Here is a 21,732-nt window from a genome sequence, read left to right as displayed (position 1 = left end):
CCGGTTTTTGCATCGTTTTCTATTCGAGATTCGACGATCATGAATATATTATACAAAGCCCAACACAAAAATTGCATTTCGCTATCACAAGATTCTTTACACGATTTGATTATTTTGTTATCATAAATAAACAGTGCACTTATTCTAATGTCAATATGGAAATCCAGATGCATAAACTAGATCAGTTTGTTGTTCAAAATGAGAAATCGATGAAAGCGGAAACACAAGAAGTGGAACTTTACAATCGACTCGTTTTATCTTCGTGCATTTCGCGATTTTCTCACAGCTTATTAATTTATGGTTCCTTTTATTCATGTTTGCATGTCAAAAACAGAGCATCAGAGTAAAAAATTGCAACTTCCGCGCAATTTAAATATCCGGTTTGATTTGTATCGTTTTATATGCTGGTTATTAAAATAACATCACAATTTTTGCAATTCTGAAATTAGTTGTTCACAATAGTTTTGACTCTCGTAAATTGGATTCAACGAAATTTATATTTATTTAGTGATTATTATTCTACAATAGTAATAAGGCGTATTCAAAAGTAGCCCGTGAAATTTTGGGAAATTGAAATATCCGAAATTCATAGTTTTTAGGCTACTAATTATATTATAATATGTTTATCAATAAATAATTTTTAAAAATGATACCTAAATTTTAAGAACATGCATATATAATTATTATTATTGTAATTGATAATAAAAATAAATATACCATTATAATGTATTAATTTAATCACTGGGGCATTTAAAAATAGCGCGCACATACATGCAACTAAATAATAATATTATAAATTGTATTTAAAATCATAAAATAATTTTATTATTACAATAAAAAGTTGTAATATAAGTTAAACTATTATTTCAGAGCTTTTATTTATTATACAGCATCAATGGATACATATGATTTTTTTATATATTAGGTAAACTCAAAATTGTGTTGATATATTAGGTAATCCAAAAAGGAATATTTTTTTTAATTTAGTTTAAACAATAAGTCTTGCTTTGACCGTTGATACCTGAATACGTATTTTATTATATAAATTGATGATGCCAAAATGCTTACAAAGTGCACAATTAATACGAAATCCAATTTTATATTATCCAAATTTAATTTCGATCTCCATTAAAAATTACTTTATAGATGGAAAGAAAATCAAAATGCAGACGACGTGAAAAGGGGGTTGACCGGGAGGTGCTATCTTTAGAATAAAAATATATTTTGAATCACTCAAATAAAAATAAATATTTAATAGCGATTTTCTGCTTCATTAAAAAATCGTAATTTTTTCGACATTATCTAATATTAGTTAAAATTAAAAGTTTTAATATAATTTTTATGTATTCCTATTATATCACACATTAGAACTCTTTTTTGATTATAAAAAAATCATAAATATAAAATACTATAATTTAAGTATAATTCTTTATATAGCATTAATATATACACATTGGAATATAAACATATGTATTAAAAAAATATTAATCTAATACACGTTAATTTAATAATTTAGAAATGCAGTATCTAGCTATCGTAAACAATTTTTTATCGTATATTTCATGCTAATTTATTTTTCAAATCTTGTTTCCAGCAACAGGATGCAATCGCATATAAACGTCATTCTTCTTTAAAGCGTATATAAATAAAACGCGTCGTTTCATTTAAGGGTATGTGGGTTAAAAGGATCAAACTTTAAGATCAAAAACTGGTCCAGATCCGACCGGTTTTCGCTATACTTCCGAATCGGATTAAATTGCAATTGAGAATATCTCGATGCACGTTATATTGCTAACTACCGGGTGTACTAAAAAATAAAAATAATACCAGAAACGCCTTCCGGTCATTTGACTGGATTACAATGACTGCTCGTAACGATGCATTTTTGTATGGCGTGGGAAGATCGCTTGTGAAATCTTTACATTCAACTTCCACCATAAATCTTATACGGTAATTTAAGCATAAAATCATAATAAACTAGAGATTGCATAATAAATATATTTAATAATGATTTACTACGATTAAAAGTTGTAGATCAGTAGTTTAAAACCAACCGGATTAACTCTACATCCGACTGGTTTTGCAGGTCGCAGGTTATGTGTATGTCTGGTTATTAAAAGAAGTTTTGTATTCTATCAAAGTGTACGATCGTATTCGCTCTAGCAAACAAATATACCTTCACTTCCTGAGTCTGCGTTGCGGTTTTAAGACATTGCTCAATCCGAGGACCGGTGCAATTGCAAAACTGCTGTTATTGCACTTGTCTATTATAACGGACCATTAGATTTGCCGAAAATTTGATGACAATGTCAGATTTGAAACGTCAAGCGTGATGTTTTGTAGAGAGTAGGTCAGACAAGAATGAGAGAAATTCGTGATAAAGATCGTCGTGGGTAGAGAGAATCTAGATAGACCTAGATGATGACGCATAATGGGCATCCGACGATAGAATGGACCACTTTGTCGACGACGCGTATGCACCGCAATGACAAAATTGAAGCATTTGGATGACATGTAAGATGTATGTACATGTGTATGTGCTCTTCGCTCTCTTTACCAATTTGATCACGAGATTGTGGAATATAATGATATGAGTAGATATTTAATTATATATTATATGTACTACCTAATTAAAATTACCTATAATATTATTATTAAAATCATAAATACTACTTGAAAATATCTATGTATAATTTTCTGAACGCTCAGCATTAATATATGTAAAGTGATAATTGCTAACTGTGCTTTTTTACAGAAAGTCTATGCAATAATATTAAATAAAGTACAAGTTCAAATATATACTAAATCTAAATATAATTTCTAGAAAGATGATTTATCTTTAAGTTCACATCCAATTATATATTTAAAAGCGTCTAATTTATCCGTAAATATGATGAAAAACGAATAGAAAAAAATTCACATATTACCAAAAAATAATTACAGCAATAAACGCTACACATTATAAAAACAATAATAGGCATTTTTTGTGTAGCGCTTTTTTAACTTTGGAAAACAATACATGTTATATAAAGGGCAAAAGTCATGTTCTTAACGCGATATATACTACACAAATCAAGAAATTTCATATACTTAACTACATACTATTGCATATTGAAAAACATAAATTTATTTTTTAGATGTGTTTTTAATAATATTGCAAAATCCATTAGTACTTCGAGGTTTAAATAGTCAATTATTTTTTTAAGATAGTTGCCTAATATCACCTATTATAACGTGTGTGTATTTTTTTATGTGTAAAAAATAAGCCACATGTCATTAGTTTTTGTTGTGCACTGACATATATTTTTTTAAAGTAAATTTCGACACATTCGCCTAACTGTATTCAAATGATTTGTTATGCAAAGCAAACCGGTCGAATTAGTCAATGTTATTTATTATAATTATAATAATAACGTTATTTTTTCCTCTAAAAACTAATATTTATATCTTTAAAACTAACTTTACAGTTAAAAAATAATGACTTTTTCATTGCTAGCTGTTTAACTTTAACAATGCCCCCGGAAAATTTTCAAATATAGCCAACAATCGATTTCTAATATGAAATTATAAGTTCGATGCTCTCTACTTTCTAAGCCGATGCATTAGTATGAATTATTACTGCACCAACATACTTTAATGCAAACATAATTGAGTTTTAATGCTTTGATAAAGTCAGAAAAAAATACACATCCGCTAAGTTTGCTAATTTAAGATTGAAAATACTTGCGCAATGTATCAATTGATTATATTTCAAGCACGTTTCCTAGAAGTTTTCTCTCGTCCAATCCGTTTAGCAGATGCGACTGTACATCTCCATAAAAGGTTAAGCGCAACCGATCAAACTAATTACGTCACACTCTGCAGCGCTGATGAGCGCTCTTATTGCAAACAGATCGTTGAACTCAGCGAACGAAATAAATGAAAAACGCTCACTTTTACTAGCCTATTTCCATTATTGGCCTAGTGTGCCTAGATCGATACAAAAACGGGCCTTTTCTTCTCACACTCTTGTTGCGCAACGTGAGAAATCGATTCACGGAGCGTACTGTCCATTACGTGCGATATGTGACGCGAAATTCAATTTCAGTGTATTATTCTACCATATTATTTCAAAAGGTACAACTCAGATCAAGTAGGAAGCCTTTTAACGAAGGTCATTCAGAACAACTTTTCATTCGATTACGACATAATGCATACCTGAAGCTTCTCTTCGTTCACTTTTGAAGATTCGTGCTTGAGGTCTTCTGGTAAGGTTTGATGGAGAGCTTGTGCGTGTGAAGGTAAACGTTCTTCCTGAAATAATAAAAAAAATCATATAATATTCATATAAAACAAGAATAGCGGGTTTCGCGCTTCACTGCTCGTTGAAGTCTCTAGAATAAAAATTCGATTATTCAATCAATTCTTTATTATTATAATAATAATAAATATGTATAATGATTTATTAACTCGTAATTCAAGTACATAGCATATTAATACCATAATCATGTATAAATTTTTACTTTTCTTATTAAATAGATCATAAAAGTTATACTTTTTTCTGTACTTTACCGAATTGACGCACATCAACAATTAGAAAGTCCATGTAAATACTTAAAACGTGAGGTATTATTTTGTTTTCTATTTTTTTAAGAAAAACTGGTAAAGTACATACAAATTTATATTACAACTGGCAGACAACAAAGGTTTCACTAATCCTAGAAACGCGTGAGAATTTCTATAAATTGACAAAAAACTGGTACGATCGTTTACAACGAACGACCCATTGAAAACATGAAGAGATATTCTTTTATGTTTTTATACATTCAATGAACAAATCAATTCACATGACTATTTGTCGTTAAGCTAGTGATACCGTTCAGTTATATATATGCTATCGTAATTGTATATGCTTACAATAAATTTTACAACCAATTACTATTGCTATGTAATTCTCTTTTGCATAATAAATTCGCTCGAGGCTAGATTTTACCATTCTGATACCGTGCATCCCGTATTCTGTTATTTCTACATTTCCTCTCCTCTCTCTCTCTCTCTATCTCCTGACTTGTATCATTTGATTTATTACTAACTTTAAATATAATAATCGTGATTTGATAAAACTGTGATTTCTAAAAATGTTTAACAAATTAAAATATGTCTAATAAAATAAAATACATATATAAATATATCAACTTTAAAATCACCAAAATATATTAAACTTCTTATTTATAAATATAACAAAATCATAGCTTTTCCTTTAATTTGCCCGGAAAATATCATGCCTGTGCTACGTTACGTATGAACATACGTTTAAAAAATGTTTAATTATTATACTAAGCAGCCCTAACAATATTTATAAACAATTTTTTTTAATAGTTATCGTTACAATATCTGTGCTACGCCAAAAAAATCACATTTAAAATCACCAATAAATCAATTACTTATCCTAAAATTTGAAAATTCAGTTAAAAATTTCTTAACATTATTATCCATAAACCAAAAATTTTAATTTCATAGTGATAAACTTAACAGAAATTAGTAAATAATTTTTAATAATACTAACACGTGCATAAAAACACCAATATTTTACTTTAAGTTTAGAAAGTATTTTCATCATAAAAGGGTAATGTCTAGAATATGTATAAATTTGAGAAACGTAATTGCTAGGCTTTCAAATAAGTTTTATTATCAAATTATTATTTCAGTTTGACCTGCAACTTTCATACAATATAATCTTATTAATAAAAAAAAATGCTCTAAAGCTAATAAAAAAATATGATATAGTGTTATTTATATAAAATAATATAACATATGTTATGACTTTCTAATATTATTATAATACTTTAAATTTAATTGGGTTTAGTTTAAACAGTATGTTTTCACTCATTGTAGAATTATTGAATTAATAATTATTTAGTAATTTTGTTAAAAACGTTCAGTAGATTTTTTATATATCATCACTAAAACTGAAATTAAACAGTCATAGATACAATAAAAAACTAATTTAATTATCCATTACATTTATACTTAAATTTATAATACAATTCAAAGGATTGTATTTTATTTTAGTACATGTACTAATACTTCATTACATAATTTCATAATGCATATTGTTTAGAAATACATATGATCGTTAAAATATCACTATTCAATCGAAAATTAAATTTTAAAACAGAACATGTAATATAAAAATCAAACCCGTTTCTATTTACTAACCATTTATTATAATTACTAACCTTTTGTTAAATTTAGTGCTTATTTTGCGATAAATTAATAATTATAAAATCAAGTTTCAAATTTTTACAATTTCTATATTCTATTTTTTAGAAATACGATATTCACGAAAATCGATACTTTTGATTACAGACACAATTTGATCCGAATTCTAAGAAAAAAAATATTCATGTTAAAATAATATCAAAGTAACATAATTTAATAATTAAATATAATCATGACTGATGTAAGAAAACGATTAAACGATTATTATGTTGTTCTTAAAACGTCACATATTTCAATAATTATTCTCGTCTATAACTAAAACCAAAATCATTTAGTGAAACATGTCATGACAATAAACTAGAATATGTCTCATGATAATATATATTATTGTCATATAAAAATATCTAGTACTTCTCTACTCTCTCCTCTTCTTTTACCTTTTACCTACTTGCTATCTTTAGATTTTGAACTTTAATATAAATTTAAACATATTATGTGTATATTTTATGATTTAAAGATTATCTAAATACAATTAACTCTAATTAAAAATCATATTTAATTAGCTCACACGAAGATAATAGCCAAGAGGCAGTCAGGTTTACTTTCACGCCCACCAAGCTTCGGGTTGACCTTCGCGCAATTTGATTTAATTAGTGAGTCATCTGCGAGTGATAACAAAGCACCCGTGAAAGTCCCACGAGCCGTCTCAAAACGCCTTTGGGTCACAGCTCGAGGGCAACGGTATTTCCAACTCGACCGTTCTCTGCAAGGAGAAAGGTGAAAGCAACGGCCATAGAAGAGTATTCCTTTTGTGCCAGGAGTCTCGGCAAGACGCGACACAAATAATAAATAATCCACCTCGGAAGCCATAACTCTTCTTCGCAGATCGTGAGAGACAAATGATTTTTTGCATTGCGTCACACGTCACTGTAGCGACAGCGGCAGAGCAAAGCCCTTCCCGAGTGTCTTGCGGATTATCGCTAACGAGAGAAAGCGACGTAAAATTTTCTTTCGCAAACTTTACGACAAATTCGATTCGCCACGGATTGTTCGCTAATTTCACTTAATGAGAACCAATAAACTAAGACTTTCACCGATGCCTCTTAAAATTTCATATTTCGCACACCACTAATTAACGCCCGTTTTGTCTCGTGTATTTATGTAACGTAAATGTAAATGAATCGTTTTTAAAATATATATGGTCAAATAAGAAGAGCAGATGAGAATCTAGGAAACCAGTTTTTTTCAATCAGAAAATATTGATAACATAATAGGTGAAGAATAAGGGTGAATTGTATATTTTATCTATTATATATAAAGTACATACAAAAATAATGATAGTGGCGATCAATTTATTAATCAATATTGTACAATGTGACATTTTTATATTTATTCTAGACATCACGCTTAACAACCTACATTATATTATATTTATTGGTTTAATATTTTATTTTTAAAGATTAGAAATCTAGTTCGTTCAATTGTTACTAATCATTTAACAAATAGGTATTTCGATTAATTCCGGATCAAGCTTTCACAGATTAAAGTGGAAAGTGTAAATGCTTATTGACAAATCGAAAAGAGAATCGTGCTCTATTTAATAATGACAATGATACATAATTGATTTTTATGACTATTTACCTTTATATCAATTTCGTTATGATTATCGCACTCTTCAAAGAAGACGTAGAATATTGGATCAGGATATGTAAAATTTATATATTTATTTAAATTAAATCAAGACTATTAACAACTGCGTCACTATGGTAAAAAATTAAACAAAACATTGTATTATTATAATACAAACAAAAAATATTAAAACAAAACAAAAAAATACATAGTAAGAAAAAGAAAATATTTAAATTAAATTATTCGAATCGAACCAGCTTCTCATAGCTGACATTAAACAGATCAATGTGCAATGTGCCGATGGCGACAGCCATAGGCGAATCAGCTAGTGCAGACGTCCTGGCTCTAACGGACATTAGAAGAGGACGGGGTCGTGATTCTCAAGTATGTTTTAAAACACAACATTGGAATGTTTTAAGTATAGTTACAACAAAACCGAGCAATATGAAAGATTTATCGCAAATGTCGTTTCCGTGTAGTAGAAATATCCACTTGCTCTCAAAAGTAATGCAAGATGATTAGTGTGAGTTCTCTAATCAAAATGTTCCGCCCGAGATCGTAGGAATAATCTAATGGCAAACAAGATCGAGAAAATGACACAAATGTCTAACAAAACTTGCCGAAAGTGATTGATATTTTAGTAGAAGCTGACAATACTGTGACTGGTCTATAATTATTGTATTGTAGTAATATGAGCTATGATTCGAATAAAATTTGTTCTTGTCATTATGACGCGTATATTTGTGTGATCAATTAATTATGTTCACAGCAATGTTAAAATTCGTAAGAACAATCGCTTATTGTCTATTTATTTGCGTGAGTAAATTTGAAAGTTTGGATTTTTTTGCATATTGTTTGGTTGTAATTTTTGTTATGAAAGTGATTTTTTTAATTATGTAAGATTTACCATAATACTTAAGATTAACAAATATGCCTTGTATTGACCAAACTATCGTAAAAAATAGTGTTTCATTCATTTAATCATAATATTTACAATTTTTATATTAACTTTTACGACAATAATAATTAGTATTTTCTTGATAAAGCATTAAATTGTAATACTTATAAAAAAAATTGTAATTTTAAATTACTATTTTAATTTCTTATGATAAACTATGTATATATTATATATATTCATTAAAATTCTAATAGTCTTATTATGAGAATTTTAAATAGACATAAATCTCAAAAAAATATAAGAAACACTCAACTTCGTGTATAATAAATACAGCTGCTCGCGAAGAAACATTAAATATGTTATTAATGGCTTTAAATTATATTTGTCATGGGTAATAAATATGGAAAACTTTCGGTAAATGCATACTAATTGAATGTACTCTTCACTGATTTTTCAAGGGTACGATAATGTTACTAGTTGATGATAATGAAAAAGTACACATTTTTCTCAACTAAAACGTTCACACATACGTAATAAAAAACAAGTATCAAATAAATTTAATTTAATATAAATATTTACAATTGTTTCCTCCGATATTTATTTTGAGAATATCTTTTATAAATCTTAAAAAAGCATTGAATATTCAAATTAAGTGAAACAAGTATCTTTTTAAATAGTGTAAATAGTGAGCCTTTATGAATATAGCCAGTAAGAGTGACTATTGACCAGAAAGACATGGGTTCGAATCCCATATGGACCATATTTTTCAATTTTGATCGTATCTGACTATATAATTATAATTCCGATCGATCATCACACATTATGTTTTTTCTAGATTTTCCCAGAGACGTAATTTAAAGGGGGCAAATGGCATTTTTTCCCACTTGAATTTGGCCAAAAACATACATGTCTTTTAATGAAATAATGTGAATTTTAATGAAATCTAAATATTAAAATTACAACTGACTGATCAACTTCCCCCTTCCTTCTTTTGTGTATATCTGAAACAACATTTCTGGTTCTTCTTAAGAAATAGAAATTTTTAAGTTATCCTTCAAAGAAAATCTTTAAAAAAAACAGTCTCGAACCTATCCCGAAAATATTTTTTAAAACATATCATTTCCTTTAGGGTTACCAAACCTTAAAAAAAACGACTACTGATTAGACAATTTTTGCCCCCTCCCCTCTGGAAAAATCTGGAATGACGTCCATAGATTTTCCTAATCTCACGGATGAATATCGTAATGATTAATTTAAATCGAGCTAGGTCATATATGTAAGACGTTGAAAATTCTCTAATAAAGAGCTACTTAAGTTCAAAGAAAATATCTTATATGTAGGTATTCAACAAAGAAAACATATCTGTGTGAATTGATAGATAGTGCACGCCTTTTAACTTTTTTAAAGAAATAGGCACCAATTTAACTGACATGATTTTAGCTCTCATTATCCTGTATTTACAATTCTTGAACATATGCATTATATACATATATATGTATATGATGTATAGCTTATACAAAGTAATAGCTATGTCATAATCTTTCTTTTACATACATACATAAGTGACATATTTTTTTTTAAATTCGAATTGAAATCGTTCTCTGAGATTGTATACCTTTTGTGCGGTGAAATTTTCAATTTTCCATGGGCAACACATAACCGCAGATTTTACATGATCAATTTCTGCTTTCTCGCGTCACGGTATCGTGCCGGTCGGTCTTTTTACCATACACAGTCAGTGTAAATGTGCAATTATCAGACAATAATGAAGTCATCCGAACGGATGATGGATAGAAAGCCCATCCTGCGATGTGCGGCTATTGTTTGTGCATACATACACCATACGTGTCGTCAACGTTTGCCGAGTGTGTTTGTTCATGGACCGCGAACGAAATTATTGCGTTATGGCACTTTTTTTAATACCACCATTGTAAATGTTAAAATGTTTAGTTAAGTGCTTAGCGAACGTCTGTTGATGTCATTGAGGAGGAAAATAAGCAATTCGTACATGAAGAACACTAGACTTTTCTCTACCTGTTCTAAGTACATAGGGTTCCACTCAGTCCATCTATTATCTTATATATTATAACATTTTTTCAGTCTTGATTTCCTTCTTCGTTCGTTGCATAATGCGAATTACAGAGTTACTATTGTGTTTACTCTAATAACGCTAAACATCAAGAAAAATCGTATAAAAATAACTGCTAAAATTTTATTTTATTAACACTCCGTTAAGATGATGATAATTTAATATAGACACGTGTATGTTTTAACTCGGACATCTAACAGCGCAGCTTAAATTTAAATTTTATTTTATAGATTAAATATCTTAAATAAATACAGAATCCATTCATCCTATATTGCAAATATTATCATTGCTTTTCAGCGTTCAATATAATGACGTTACGGATGTCGGAAAATTCGCATGCGGAAAACGCTCGTTTCACGCACTCTAAACCAAGTAATTGTAGCTTACGTGATGACACGAGAAAACAATCTGTCATTATGACGAGTTGTACCATCCGATACTGTATTATAAGAGAATCATACGACAAATCCATGAAATTGATTACTAATATTAAACACCGCAAACTATCTATCCGTACAATAGCTCCGATGTTGCGCAGTATCGGATTTCCGATGATTTTTTTTAATTTGCGTGTTCATGTGTGAATGAATTGTTTTCACATTTTGATTATACATTATGTACATGCATTTTCGTTTTACGATTGCCAAGCCAAATGCGGCATGCAAAAACGCATCAAATCTGATTGCGCAATTCTGAAACTGTATAAGGAGCATATGTTATAAGCTGATGTCGTTAATAGTCTTCCGAGTGAAAACGACCAGTCACAATAGGCTGTTGTCAATGCGGAATCATGTACGATCGATTTCTATCGGCAGTTGTGTAATTACTTCCGATCGGTTTCGATCTATACAAGAAGTGAACTGTCGCAATGATATTACTTTACGAGTCATTGTTTTCATGATATTGTGTGTTTTATTTATATAAACATTGTATGTTTATTATTTTTCTTCATAAATGGTGTTTGTGATGAAGTAAATAACAAGCACACTATGAACAGAACTTGACTTAAAATAATAAAAAAATTGGTACACATTCCGTACAAATAAATTATATATTTTCACTCTTTTTTCTATATACATAAACTATAATATAATTGTATTCGTGACTTATAAGTAGTCATTTTGCTGTTCTTTATTTATTTAAATTAAATTAGGGCCATTGTGACCTAACAGCATCAGCTCCCCAATGCATCAAAACAATACATAGTATTATTATAATACACAAAAAAAATTAAAAGATCAATAAATGCTGACGAAAGATAAATTAAATATTTCATTCTTAGCAATAAATTTATAGACTAAACTGGGTTTATGCATTCACATTTATTATTTAAGCTCCGGAGTTTTATATAACTAGTTACTGAAAATTCTGGACCATGGCAGGAGCTTTACTGCCGAAATATAAAATGAATTAAAATAATATAAATAATCGCAAACCGTTAAATAAATTTAATAATATATAGATATATGGATATAAAAGTCACATATTATATTATAGTCATATTATACTTCCACGCTTCAGCTAAAAACTATAATTTGCATACTATTATGGTTTTGCCTAACTTTTTAGATTGAATATTACATCGTTTCTATTTTTTTATATCGTATTTGTACGAAATATATTTGTTGTATAAGTTATTACAGAACAAAGATAAAAAATAGTGATAGATAGCGAACAAATAACATAGTATAATTCCTTACTTAGTGTTTTTAAAACCAGCTAGAATGTCGCCACATAATTTGGTTTTAAAATTTGGAGCTCTAATTACACAACTTTATATCGTGGATCAAGCTAAATAATGCAATAAAAATAGGTTGTTTGTCAAAACATTGCTACCAAATATAATTGAGGCAACAAGTTGTGGTAACATTGACTGAAAATACCGAGCGACGTGTCTTTTAACTTTAAAAATATATGTATATGTATGTAACAATCCTACATATATAATATATGTATGTCTATATGTATTAACAATCCTACACTCATTGTTCAACCTAAATCAAATTTTGCTTAGTTGCTCCTTCGGACCCTAAGGGAAATATAATCACCTCGTATTTTACCTTTATATAAATACATATATCTAGAATGTCCCTAGAATGGTTTTATATGCGTTAAATTTTGTACATATAAATCTAATGTAAAAGACAATAAGCAAACTATTATAACTTATTCGTTATCTTTGCTTAAATACGCGAGTCACAATCACATTAATCAATAAATAAAAAACACAATTTATATGTTTAACTAAATAAAATAATTAGCAATTAATCTTTGTATTAATGATATTAATAGAAAACAATTTATAAAAAAATAAGTAATATAATGAAAACAATGAAACGTTATAAGCAATTATCAATCAAATTCGCTATTACTTTTCTTTGTAAAATTCTGTATTTAAAGCATCTTATAATATTTCATTGCTGTTTATTTTTTCTAAATTTATGCTTTTACATACATATATAGTTGAGAAACCTTGCATCACATTTAAATTAATAATGAAATTATTCGTTTAATACGTTATTGTGTAGCCAGAACGTAAAAAAACATTACTTACTCACATTAGTTTTAATAAATAATATTTAAAGGGGTTTTTCTTTTTTGTATAGTCTATGCTTGTTCTATTACATATATAGTATTGTACTTGTTCTTGTATAATACTGTTCTTGCTATTGTGTACTATTTGTATTATTCTCCTAACTATTAAACAGGAAAAACATTAATGCGAGACAAGCGTTGTTTGTCGTTACAAAATAAACTTTAGCTAAATATATTAGCAATATTACTAAGAAAAACACCAAAAGGGCAATATTGCTTTTGTAGTGTCACAAATTTGTCATACACAATTTGTACAAAGATGGCGGCTAAGAACCTGCTGCTTTGTCTCAATTTCGACATCTTACTTGCGCGCCGAATGGAAAATTCTTATTACGGAGGCGTTTTCGCAACGACGAAAAACAATAAACATAACTTTACAGATGCAACTGCTATTTATGATATTATGAATATCTATAAACATTTCCTTATCAATAAAATTTTGCAATCTCTCACGGATATTGTCTTAAAAATAAAATAAACAACATCTCATTGTTGCACATCTAACGGTTCATTAAACTAGTTCAAGCGAATATTGCTATGCGGTTGTAAAGCATTTTCTTTAAACGTTAGCAACATAACAGCACTATTAGCGATCATTATTTTAGGCAAAGCCTCATTAACTCTGCAATGTTTCAAGACTTTAAAATTGGCCATTTGCGCGTCATCTTCGCAAGGACAAATTGACTGTTTTTCAACGTTTCCGCAAAAAAAACATCGCCTTTCAAAACGCTGTGTATGATGTTTTTTGCCGTTTCAGCTCCAGAGATGATAAACATTCGATTTTTTTATGTAATATGTGTTAATTAATCCGCACGGTCGGCAAAACAGCGAGTTTGCTATTTTAAATGACCTTGGGTTTTTCCTGAATTTATTTATATTTTATCAGAATACGTATAAATAAGAAAAAATGATGAAACCTTGATATACTAATTTTATATTATTAGAAAAAATAGCCCAATATAGTTCTAGAAATGAATACAATCATATTAAATACTAAATGGTCAACCCTGAATGTCAACAAGTTTTTAGTTGGCTTTCGAGAAGTGTCATGTCTGGTACGGCCTGTCACCGATTCCGGTCTCTAGCGCAAATAAGACCCAATACAAATATGCATATATCTGCTTTTTAAATATATGAATCATGCATGCTTTTCTGAATGTTAGCAGATTCTAAAAAGCGATAGATTATGCAACGCGCTCCGTCTGTCACGCTGACATTATAAGATGATATAAATAATCAACTAATGTTGAAGTTACATATTGTTGTGAAACCTAGACCATAAAAGAAGATTGTGTAAATCATTTCAAGTTAATGACACATAACGTGTTAGAATCAATATTAGGTATCACGTTTGCATATTTTTGAGTGAAATGCAAGAAATCATTCAATAATTAGACACTAGAAACCGTTATCAAAAAAATAACAGAAATCAGAGTACATCCTAAATATGTGCATACGCTAATGATACAGTTATAACCAGCAAAGTAAAACAGAGTATGATTAGACATGCCGCAAATCTTGATCGAGAAGTTTCTGTACATAATGGACAATACATATGAAGAAGTAGAAAACTTCCAGTTAAAAGACGCATATTAGTCAGAAATAGATCATTTCATGCATGAAAGCACTAGCTCTGGTCTTAAATAATATGCAGATGTTTAAAAATGCTTAAATATAAAACTATAATAAAAGTAATCGCTACATATGGATCTAAAGCCTGAAGTCTAATGCAAAAAGAAGTCTTTCGAGTGGAAGATCCTGAGAAAAATGTTTCTTCCCATCAAAAACGTATATACAATAGAACTTGCAGGATCAGAATAAATCACAAGACGTAGGAGCTAGCTAAGAATGAAAAAATACCAGCTTTTATATTATAAATCACAAATATTGCCTTAACCATAATTTAGACAAATTAAAAATAGAGAACTGGTGACTAATGAAAAATTACTGTGAACCATGAAAATAGTTGTAGAGTCAACGAAGAAAAATAAAGATGTTGCTATTTGATTATTATTTATAAATATATTTAATATCATTCGTGTTAACTTCAAGGATAAATCGTAAAATGCATGACTTCATTTAATTGTATCATTTATACATACATATATATATACGTCTATATATGTTTAAGAGTGAAACTGATTTTTTCAAACGTGTTTAAATTTGATAAAATTTAATAAAACTACAATAGAAAACAATCAAAAACAACGTTTTCTTTGGATAAATATACATTTGAACAAATGAACAACTATTAAAAATGATATATGCTCATATGCTCTACATTTCTTTATATTAAATAAAGAACCGATAAAACTGATTTTATACATCAATTTATTCCATAAAGAATCAATAAAAAATCTGATCATATTTTATTAAAATCATAAATGACAAGAAAATGCAGCTTAAAATGAAAGGATATTTTATGGGTTAGGAAAATTTCTGTTAAAGGTTGAGGTACCGATAAAAAAATCGACTAATTTTACACGGACTACTTAAAATAACTATATGTTTTAAATAGATTTTGACTCACAACCCACGTATATTGGTAACAAAGGAGAGTTTTTACACATTTTAATTTTATATTCAAGGTTAATCCATTTTTTGTTATGCAAAAGCAGTGTTTCAAAGATGATGTCTTTCGGATTGTCTCCATGTTTGTTTTTTTGTCATTTTTGACATGTTAGCATCACAAAAAAACTATAATAAAATATACTTAATAAATATTAAAAAATCTTTCCAACTACAACTTATGCTAAGAATAAGAAATTTCTTTAAAAAAATAGTTTCCTTGTGTCCATATTATTTATTTTATATGGATAGATATGTTTTAGTAATTTTATATAATTATTCACTGCAGTTACATTGTGTTACATACGTAAATGTAAATTAATTTGGATTGAATCATCAGTATCTGTAAGCCTTTTTGAGAATCTTTATAATAAGAGTCACTCTCTTTACTAATGTATTTATTAAATTGATGAAGATTAATATTAAAGTAGATAAGATGTGTACTAAAATGCACATTTAAAGTTTGACTAATGGCAAATGTGCACTCATAATCATGTTTTTAAACATTTACAAATATAAACTCGAATAAATTCTATATTGCAAATTGATATAATATTCAAAATATTACTTTGCATCTCAGTTGTAGCTATATTCTAATATAACATTCTCAGTGTTTATATTTACCGCAGATTTAATATAAGAGCGCCATGTATATTTACATACATAATCAGAAGGCAATTATTCATAAAGAGTAGACAAACACAAACTTACTTCAAATTAAGACGATTTAATTATTTCATAGTTTGTTAAAATATATATTTAAAGTAAACTCGGATGTAAGTAATGTAGGCATTAAAAGTAATACTTTGCTTTTGCATTAGAATTACGTATTATTGTTTATACTCCTTCAAAGCTTACGCAAATAGAAGGTAAGAAGTGCAACTGAACAAATTTTGGAAAGTTTGAGAGAGTTGGTCTCTAGCCATGAGAACGTGTAAACGTATGTTATAATCGGGGTCCTAAAAAGTAACTTTGCAAAATTTGATTTTGATCGGTCATTGATTTTAGATATATCTGTTTATATACATATATGCATAGAGTATATATGTATATAAACAGATATTTAAATAACTTTTTTTCAAATTAATCAGTAAAAATTATGAAAATCATATTAGAGATTATACATATTGATGTACTGACAAAATAATAATAATAATAATAATATATAAATATGCAACACCCTTTCACATGTTGATTTGTATACATTAAAAGTAGTCCAAGAATAATTAGTTTTATATATGATTCTTGCTTCGTGTATTATACTTGTTTTATTGTCAATGATTTATTTACGTGATTGTTAAACAACAATAAAATTCGTCACACAAAATATGTTTTTTAACATTAACCGCTTTAATCAACCGTTCCACTGTTGCCAACCTATCTGTACGCGAAGTTTCTCTAACAATTATTCTCATCGTACAAAACTAACACTTTTTCCTTATACATTTCACTTACACGTTTAGCCTAAATAAAGTTGAAAAATATTATTTTTAATGGTGAATACCATAAGCATAAAACGAAACAAGTACACATGCTGTGAGCTTTGACAATAATTCAGAGAAGAGCTCCATTGTCTAGAAAGTGTAAGTGTCGAACCAAACTCGTGACACTCGATACTCCGTGACCTGAATTCGTCGTGGTGCTTAGACATCCGCTTTTAAGATTTTGTAAAAAATAAATCAAATTGATTGCATTATGGCCGCGTAAGTGCGCATTATGGCCAACGATATGGACGGTCCATTGTTTATGAACGACCATAGATAATTCGCGCGGCGCGCGTTCGCGAATCTCACGTTTTAAGGGATGGAGGGGATTTAATATTCCCAACGCCAATTATTTCCATTGCACGAATCACGCAAAAGATTTCTCAATAATTCATAAAAACGATATTAAAAAAATAATCTTACCTGCGAATAAGAATCGGCTTCCATCTGGCGAGCCTCCAGAGCTAACTCTTTCTCCAAGAGTGTCTCCAGTTGGTCCATCGGACTGCAGCCAGCTCTGGCTTGAACATAGCTAGCGGCCAATATAAAAGATCCTAGCACCATTGATGAGATTATAATGGTCACTGCTGCGATCTTTGCAATTTGGACCGACGCTGGTCTGGGATGACGATATGCCTGTTGAACACGAGTGATGATTAAAAAATGTGGTATTTTAACAATTCGTTGATGCTCCGCATCCGTCAGATTTTACACTTTTTATCTTCATAATTAAATCAAGTTATTTTTTATTTTTGCATATTAAACAGAGGTCAAACCTAAGTTATAAGTATGCACTTTAATGTGCGTATTTATTGTGAACAATAGATATTTTTGTATTTTGTATTATGCAAATGCAAATAAGTATGTATATACATTTTTTTAGCTTTTCTAGTATTTATATAATAAATGAAATTTAATTTTGCAATAATAACTTTATGGAGTGAAAATAAATTCAGTATAACTGCTTATTTAAAAAATCACACTATAATATGATTGAGAATTTTAATTAAATTTTTATATTTTTTATAAACATTACACCAAAACTTAAATTCAAATTGAAAATCATTTTTTTTAAAACTAAAAAAATACAAAAAACTGTCATTTTTACGACTCGATTTACTTAAGAGACAAATCGAACCGACAAACCAGAAAACTGAACCAGAGGCCTATATGAACCGAATCATGTTACAACATGTGAACCGATTTTCACAAGAATATTGATGTTTATCCATTAATCCGCCAACGCGTATATGATCGTAACATATAAATTAAATTACATTTACATATAATTATTACTAAAACTTAACCAACCTTTCTTAAATTTACACTGCCTATTTTATTTATTTTCAAAAATTGAAAGATTAAAATAATTTCTTATGACTATTCTGCTATAAATAGCATATATGACAAAAATGTAATAACATTAATTAAATACGAGACATATGCTAATTCATAAAAAACAGATCATGGGGTGCTACTTTAAAATGAGTTTTAGTCTTGGACTAAGAATGAAACTAAGCTATCTGAATTTTGCTGAAACAATCGCTATAACATTAGCGTTATGCAAATAATAGCTCATCACGTGACTAAACGTGTTTGTATTTGTATGGGTTTAATATATTTTTTCTTGCGACATAACTGCATTTGAAGTATTTGTTTAATAATAAATGACTAATGTTATTGCTTTGCGATTGTTATACATTTGTGCATTGATAATAAAATAAACATAAATAATGAACATATATGATTCTAAGCGTCACATTATATTATAAAAATACTACTGCTTTGTTGTGATTCTAATTTATGTGTTTTTTATATAGCTTAACGATAACACTACAATTATTTATGGTAAAAGTCATAACAATGCAAAGGTATAATTTAAAGCACGTTATAATAACGTGCCTTATGACAATTGATCAAGCTAACATTATTAGTGACGTGACACTAACATAATTTGAGCACTGTGTCGTGTCATATCATAAAATAATTAGCGAGCACGCAATTTTTCAGTACATCTTAATCTGTTTATGTTTTGTATTGGTAGTAGTAGTAGTCATGAACACTTTACATGTGAGAGACGAGAATCTTCGTTTCGCATGACTTATCAATTAAAAGCGGGGGACGAAGACGAATTTTTTTTCTACTAAGATGTTAGGATTTTAAATATTTTAACTCATCAATTGTCATTAATATTAATATTCAGAGCAGAAATCTACTTTGGCACAGTCAAACGATTTTTTAAGTCAAATAATACAACTAGTTATAATAAGTCAGACATTTTATTTTACGAAATACATCCCTATGTTTTTGATTCCGAAAGCCATTGAAAGCGATAAAGAATTTAGTCGTTATGTTGACAAAATTGTGTTTGGTTTGAAATCAAACTATTCGTTTGTTTTTTATTACAATATTTTTAAAAGATTATGTATATTTTTAGGATTTTTTTTCTCTTTGAAAATATATATATATTGAAATAACATGACTACAATTATATTTTTGTATTGAATATTCATATGCAGAAAAAGATAGTTAACGTGAACCTTTTCATAAACACTCACTTTCTTCGTAATTGACTGCAAGAATCTAGTAGTAGATTTCGTTTGTGTAAAAGGATGAAAGAAAATTGTATATAAAATATTATAGCAATTGTTACTTTTTCTTTAAAACGAAAATTAACGAAAATATACGGTATTTAAAAGTTTATGAACAACCGAATTTTTTAAACAAGATGATGGATCAGAATGGTTAATAAATTTGTTTGAGAAGTTTATAAAGGCAGTTATGCATAAAAGTGTGATTAAAAGCAGATAAACACTACGGGAGTTATTATGTCAACAAAGACCGTTTTATCCCATGTTCAAAATTGAATTCGAAAAATCATATTCATAATTTTCCGGAATTTTCAACTTAAGAATCTCTTAAATTTATATTGAAATATACACAGTAATTATAATACCTTTTATTTAACGATATAAACATATACAAAAAATTCAAAATGGCAGTCAGTTGAATTTTTTTAACCATAACAATTCAAATTACGGTCATTGAAAGCGGACATGTTTTATTATGTGAGATGCACATTGATAATTTGTAAACGGTTCCCTGGCTTTGTTTAAAAATAATAAATTATCAAAATATTCAATAGGCTTTTCGGTGAGCGTCTTTCATGGATCGTGACCCTGGCACCGTTTGAATGTATTCATCTTCGACTCCATGTCGTTTCTTTAGCTCATACAGAGATTATTTTGTGCCGTTGTATCCGGCAAACGCTTTTCATGGGAAGCATAAAAAAACATAAAGAAAAAACACTATCCATTTTCTTGAATGCAAACAAAATACAAATAACATTTGTTATATGGTGCATCGAGCGTGACATTAAAACAGGTATTAAGACCAAAAAATAATAATATGACATTTCGCGGCGATGTATTGCCATAATAAAAAATATAATTACCCCTTTTAAGTAATAATTGAAATTAAATGATATAATTTTAAATTTATTTTAATTGAAGCAAAGTGTAATAAACTGTTATGAATCTGTTTGTATAAATTATCCAACAAGTCGACCGTGATACTATAATACTTTACTCTCATACCGCAAATTTCGAATGTGTATCGAAAGAGAGAGGTTAGAGTTTGTGCGTGCGAATAACGGAAAACCGTTATTTTCATATGCATATTATTAAATATGTTATCTATGTATAAAATAATAATAATACCGGAGGTGGTTCGGAGGTGCTGTAAACTTCGGACGGTGGATAATCTGGCTTCATGGCTACGGTGTTCATGGAGTCTGGCTGGTGCTCTTTTTCCATAGTCTCAACTCGAGAGACTGTTGACTTACACCACTCGGTTAGTGGTACAGGAGATAGAGGAGCGACGGACAGTTGAATGTAGAAGCGAATGGTCCAACGCGTGCCGCCACTCCGACTTCTTGTGTCGGTATGAAAGTTACTCGCTGGCGAAACAATCGTCGCCTTCGCCACCAGACCAAGAGTGGGGGACCAAAGAAATTATTACTGTAGTCAAACTAATAAAACCACACGACATTCGATGGTCATTTTGTAAACAAAGAACGAGATCAAAACAAGCTTGATAGGAGTGATCATTGATTGTATTATAAAAATCGTGTCTATGTATGTACATACATATGTACACATACATTTTTTTTAAGTTTGCATAATACACATACATAGTATATGTGTACAATTGTACATATACAAAATACTTACTACCTCTTATTTGTTACACTGCTTTTGGTTATATTA

The 21,732-nt window shown here is 28.9% G+C and overlaps 1 protein-coding gene across 1 annotated transcript in view; it reads right to left on the bottom strand.

The window, feature by feature from the left end:
* Msr-110 (DUF3736 domain-containing protein Msr-110) overlaps positions 1-21,408 on the bottom strand; it is a 45,263-nt gene extending 23,855 nt beyond the window's left edge. Inside the window, exons 1-3 of the mRNA XM_088181581.1 lie at positions 21,184-21,408; positions 17,888-18,100; positions 4,198-4,293 (exon numbers count right to left, since the gene is read on the bottom strand). Coding sequence (XP_088037707.1) covers positions 4,198-4,293; positions 17,888-18,100; positions 21,184-21,279 — 405 coding nt within the window. The 5' untranslated portion in view covers positions 21,280-21,408. The remainder of the gene's footprint in view (positions 1-4,197; positions 4,294-17,887; positions 18,101-21,183) is intronic.
* Between the last annotated feature and the right edge of the window lie 324 nt (positions 21,409-21,732).

Source organism: Plectrocnemia conspersa, unplaced genomic scaffold (genome assembly GCF_051122295.1).
Source record: "Plectrocnemia conspersa isolate PC_06_02 unplaced genomic scaffold, ASM5112229v1 ptg000002l, whole genome shotgun sequence".
Classification (NCBI taxonomy): domain Eukaryota; kingdom Metazoa; phylum Arthropoda; class Insecta; order Trichoptera; family Polycentropodidae; genus Plectrocnemia; species Plectrocnemia conspersa.
This window is presented reverse-complemented; position numbering and strand designations above follow the sequence as displayed.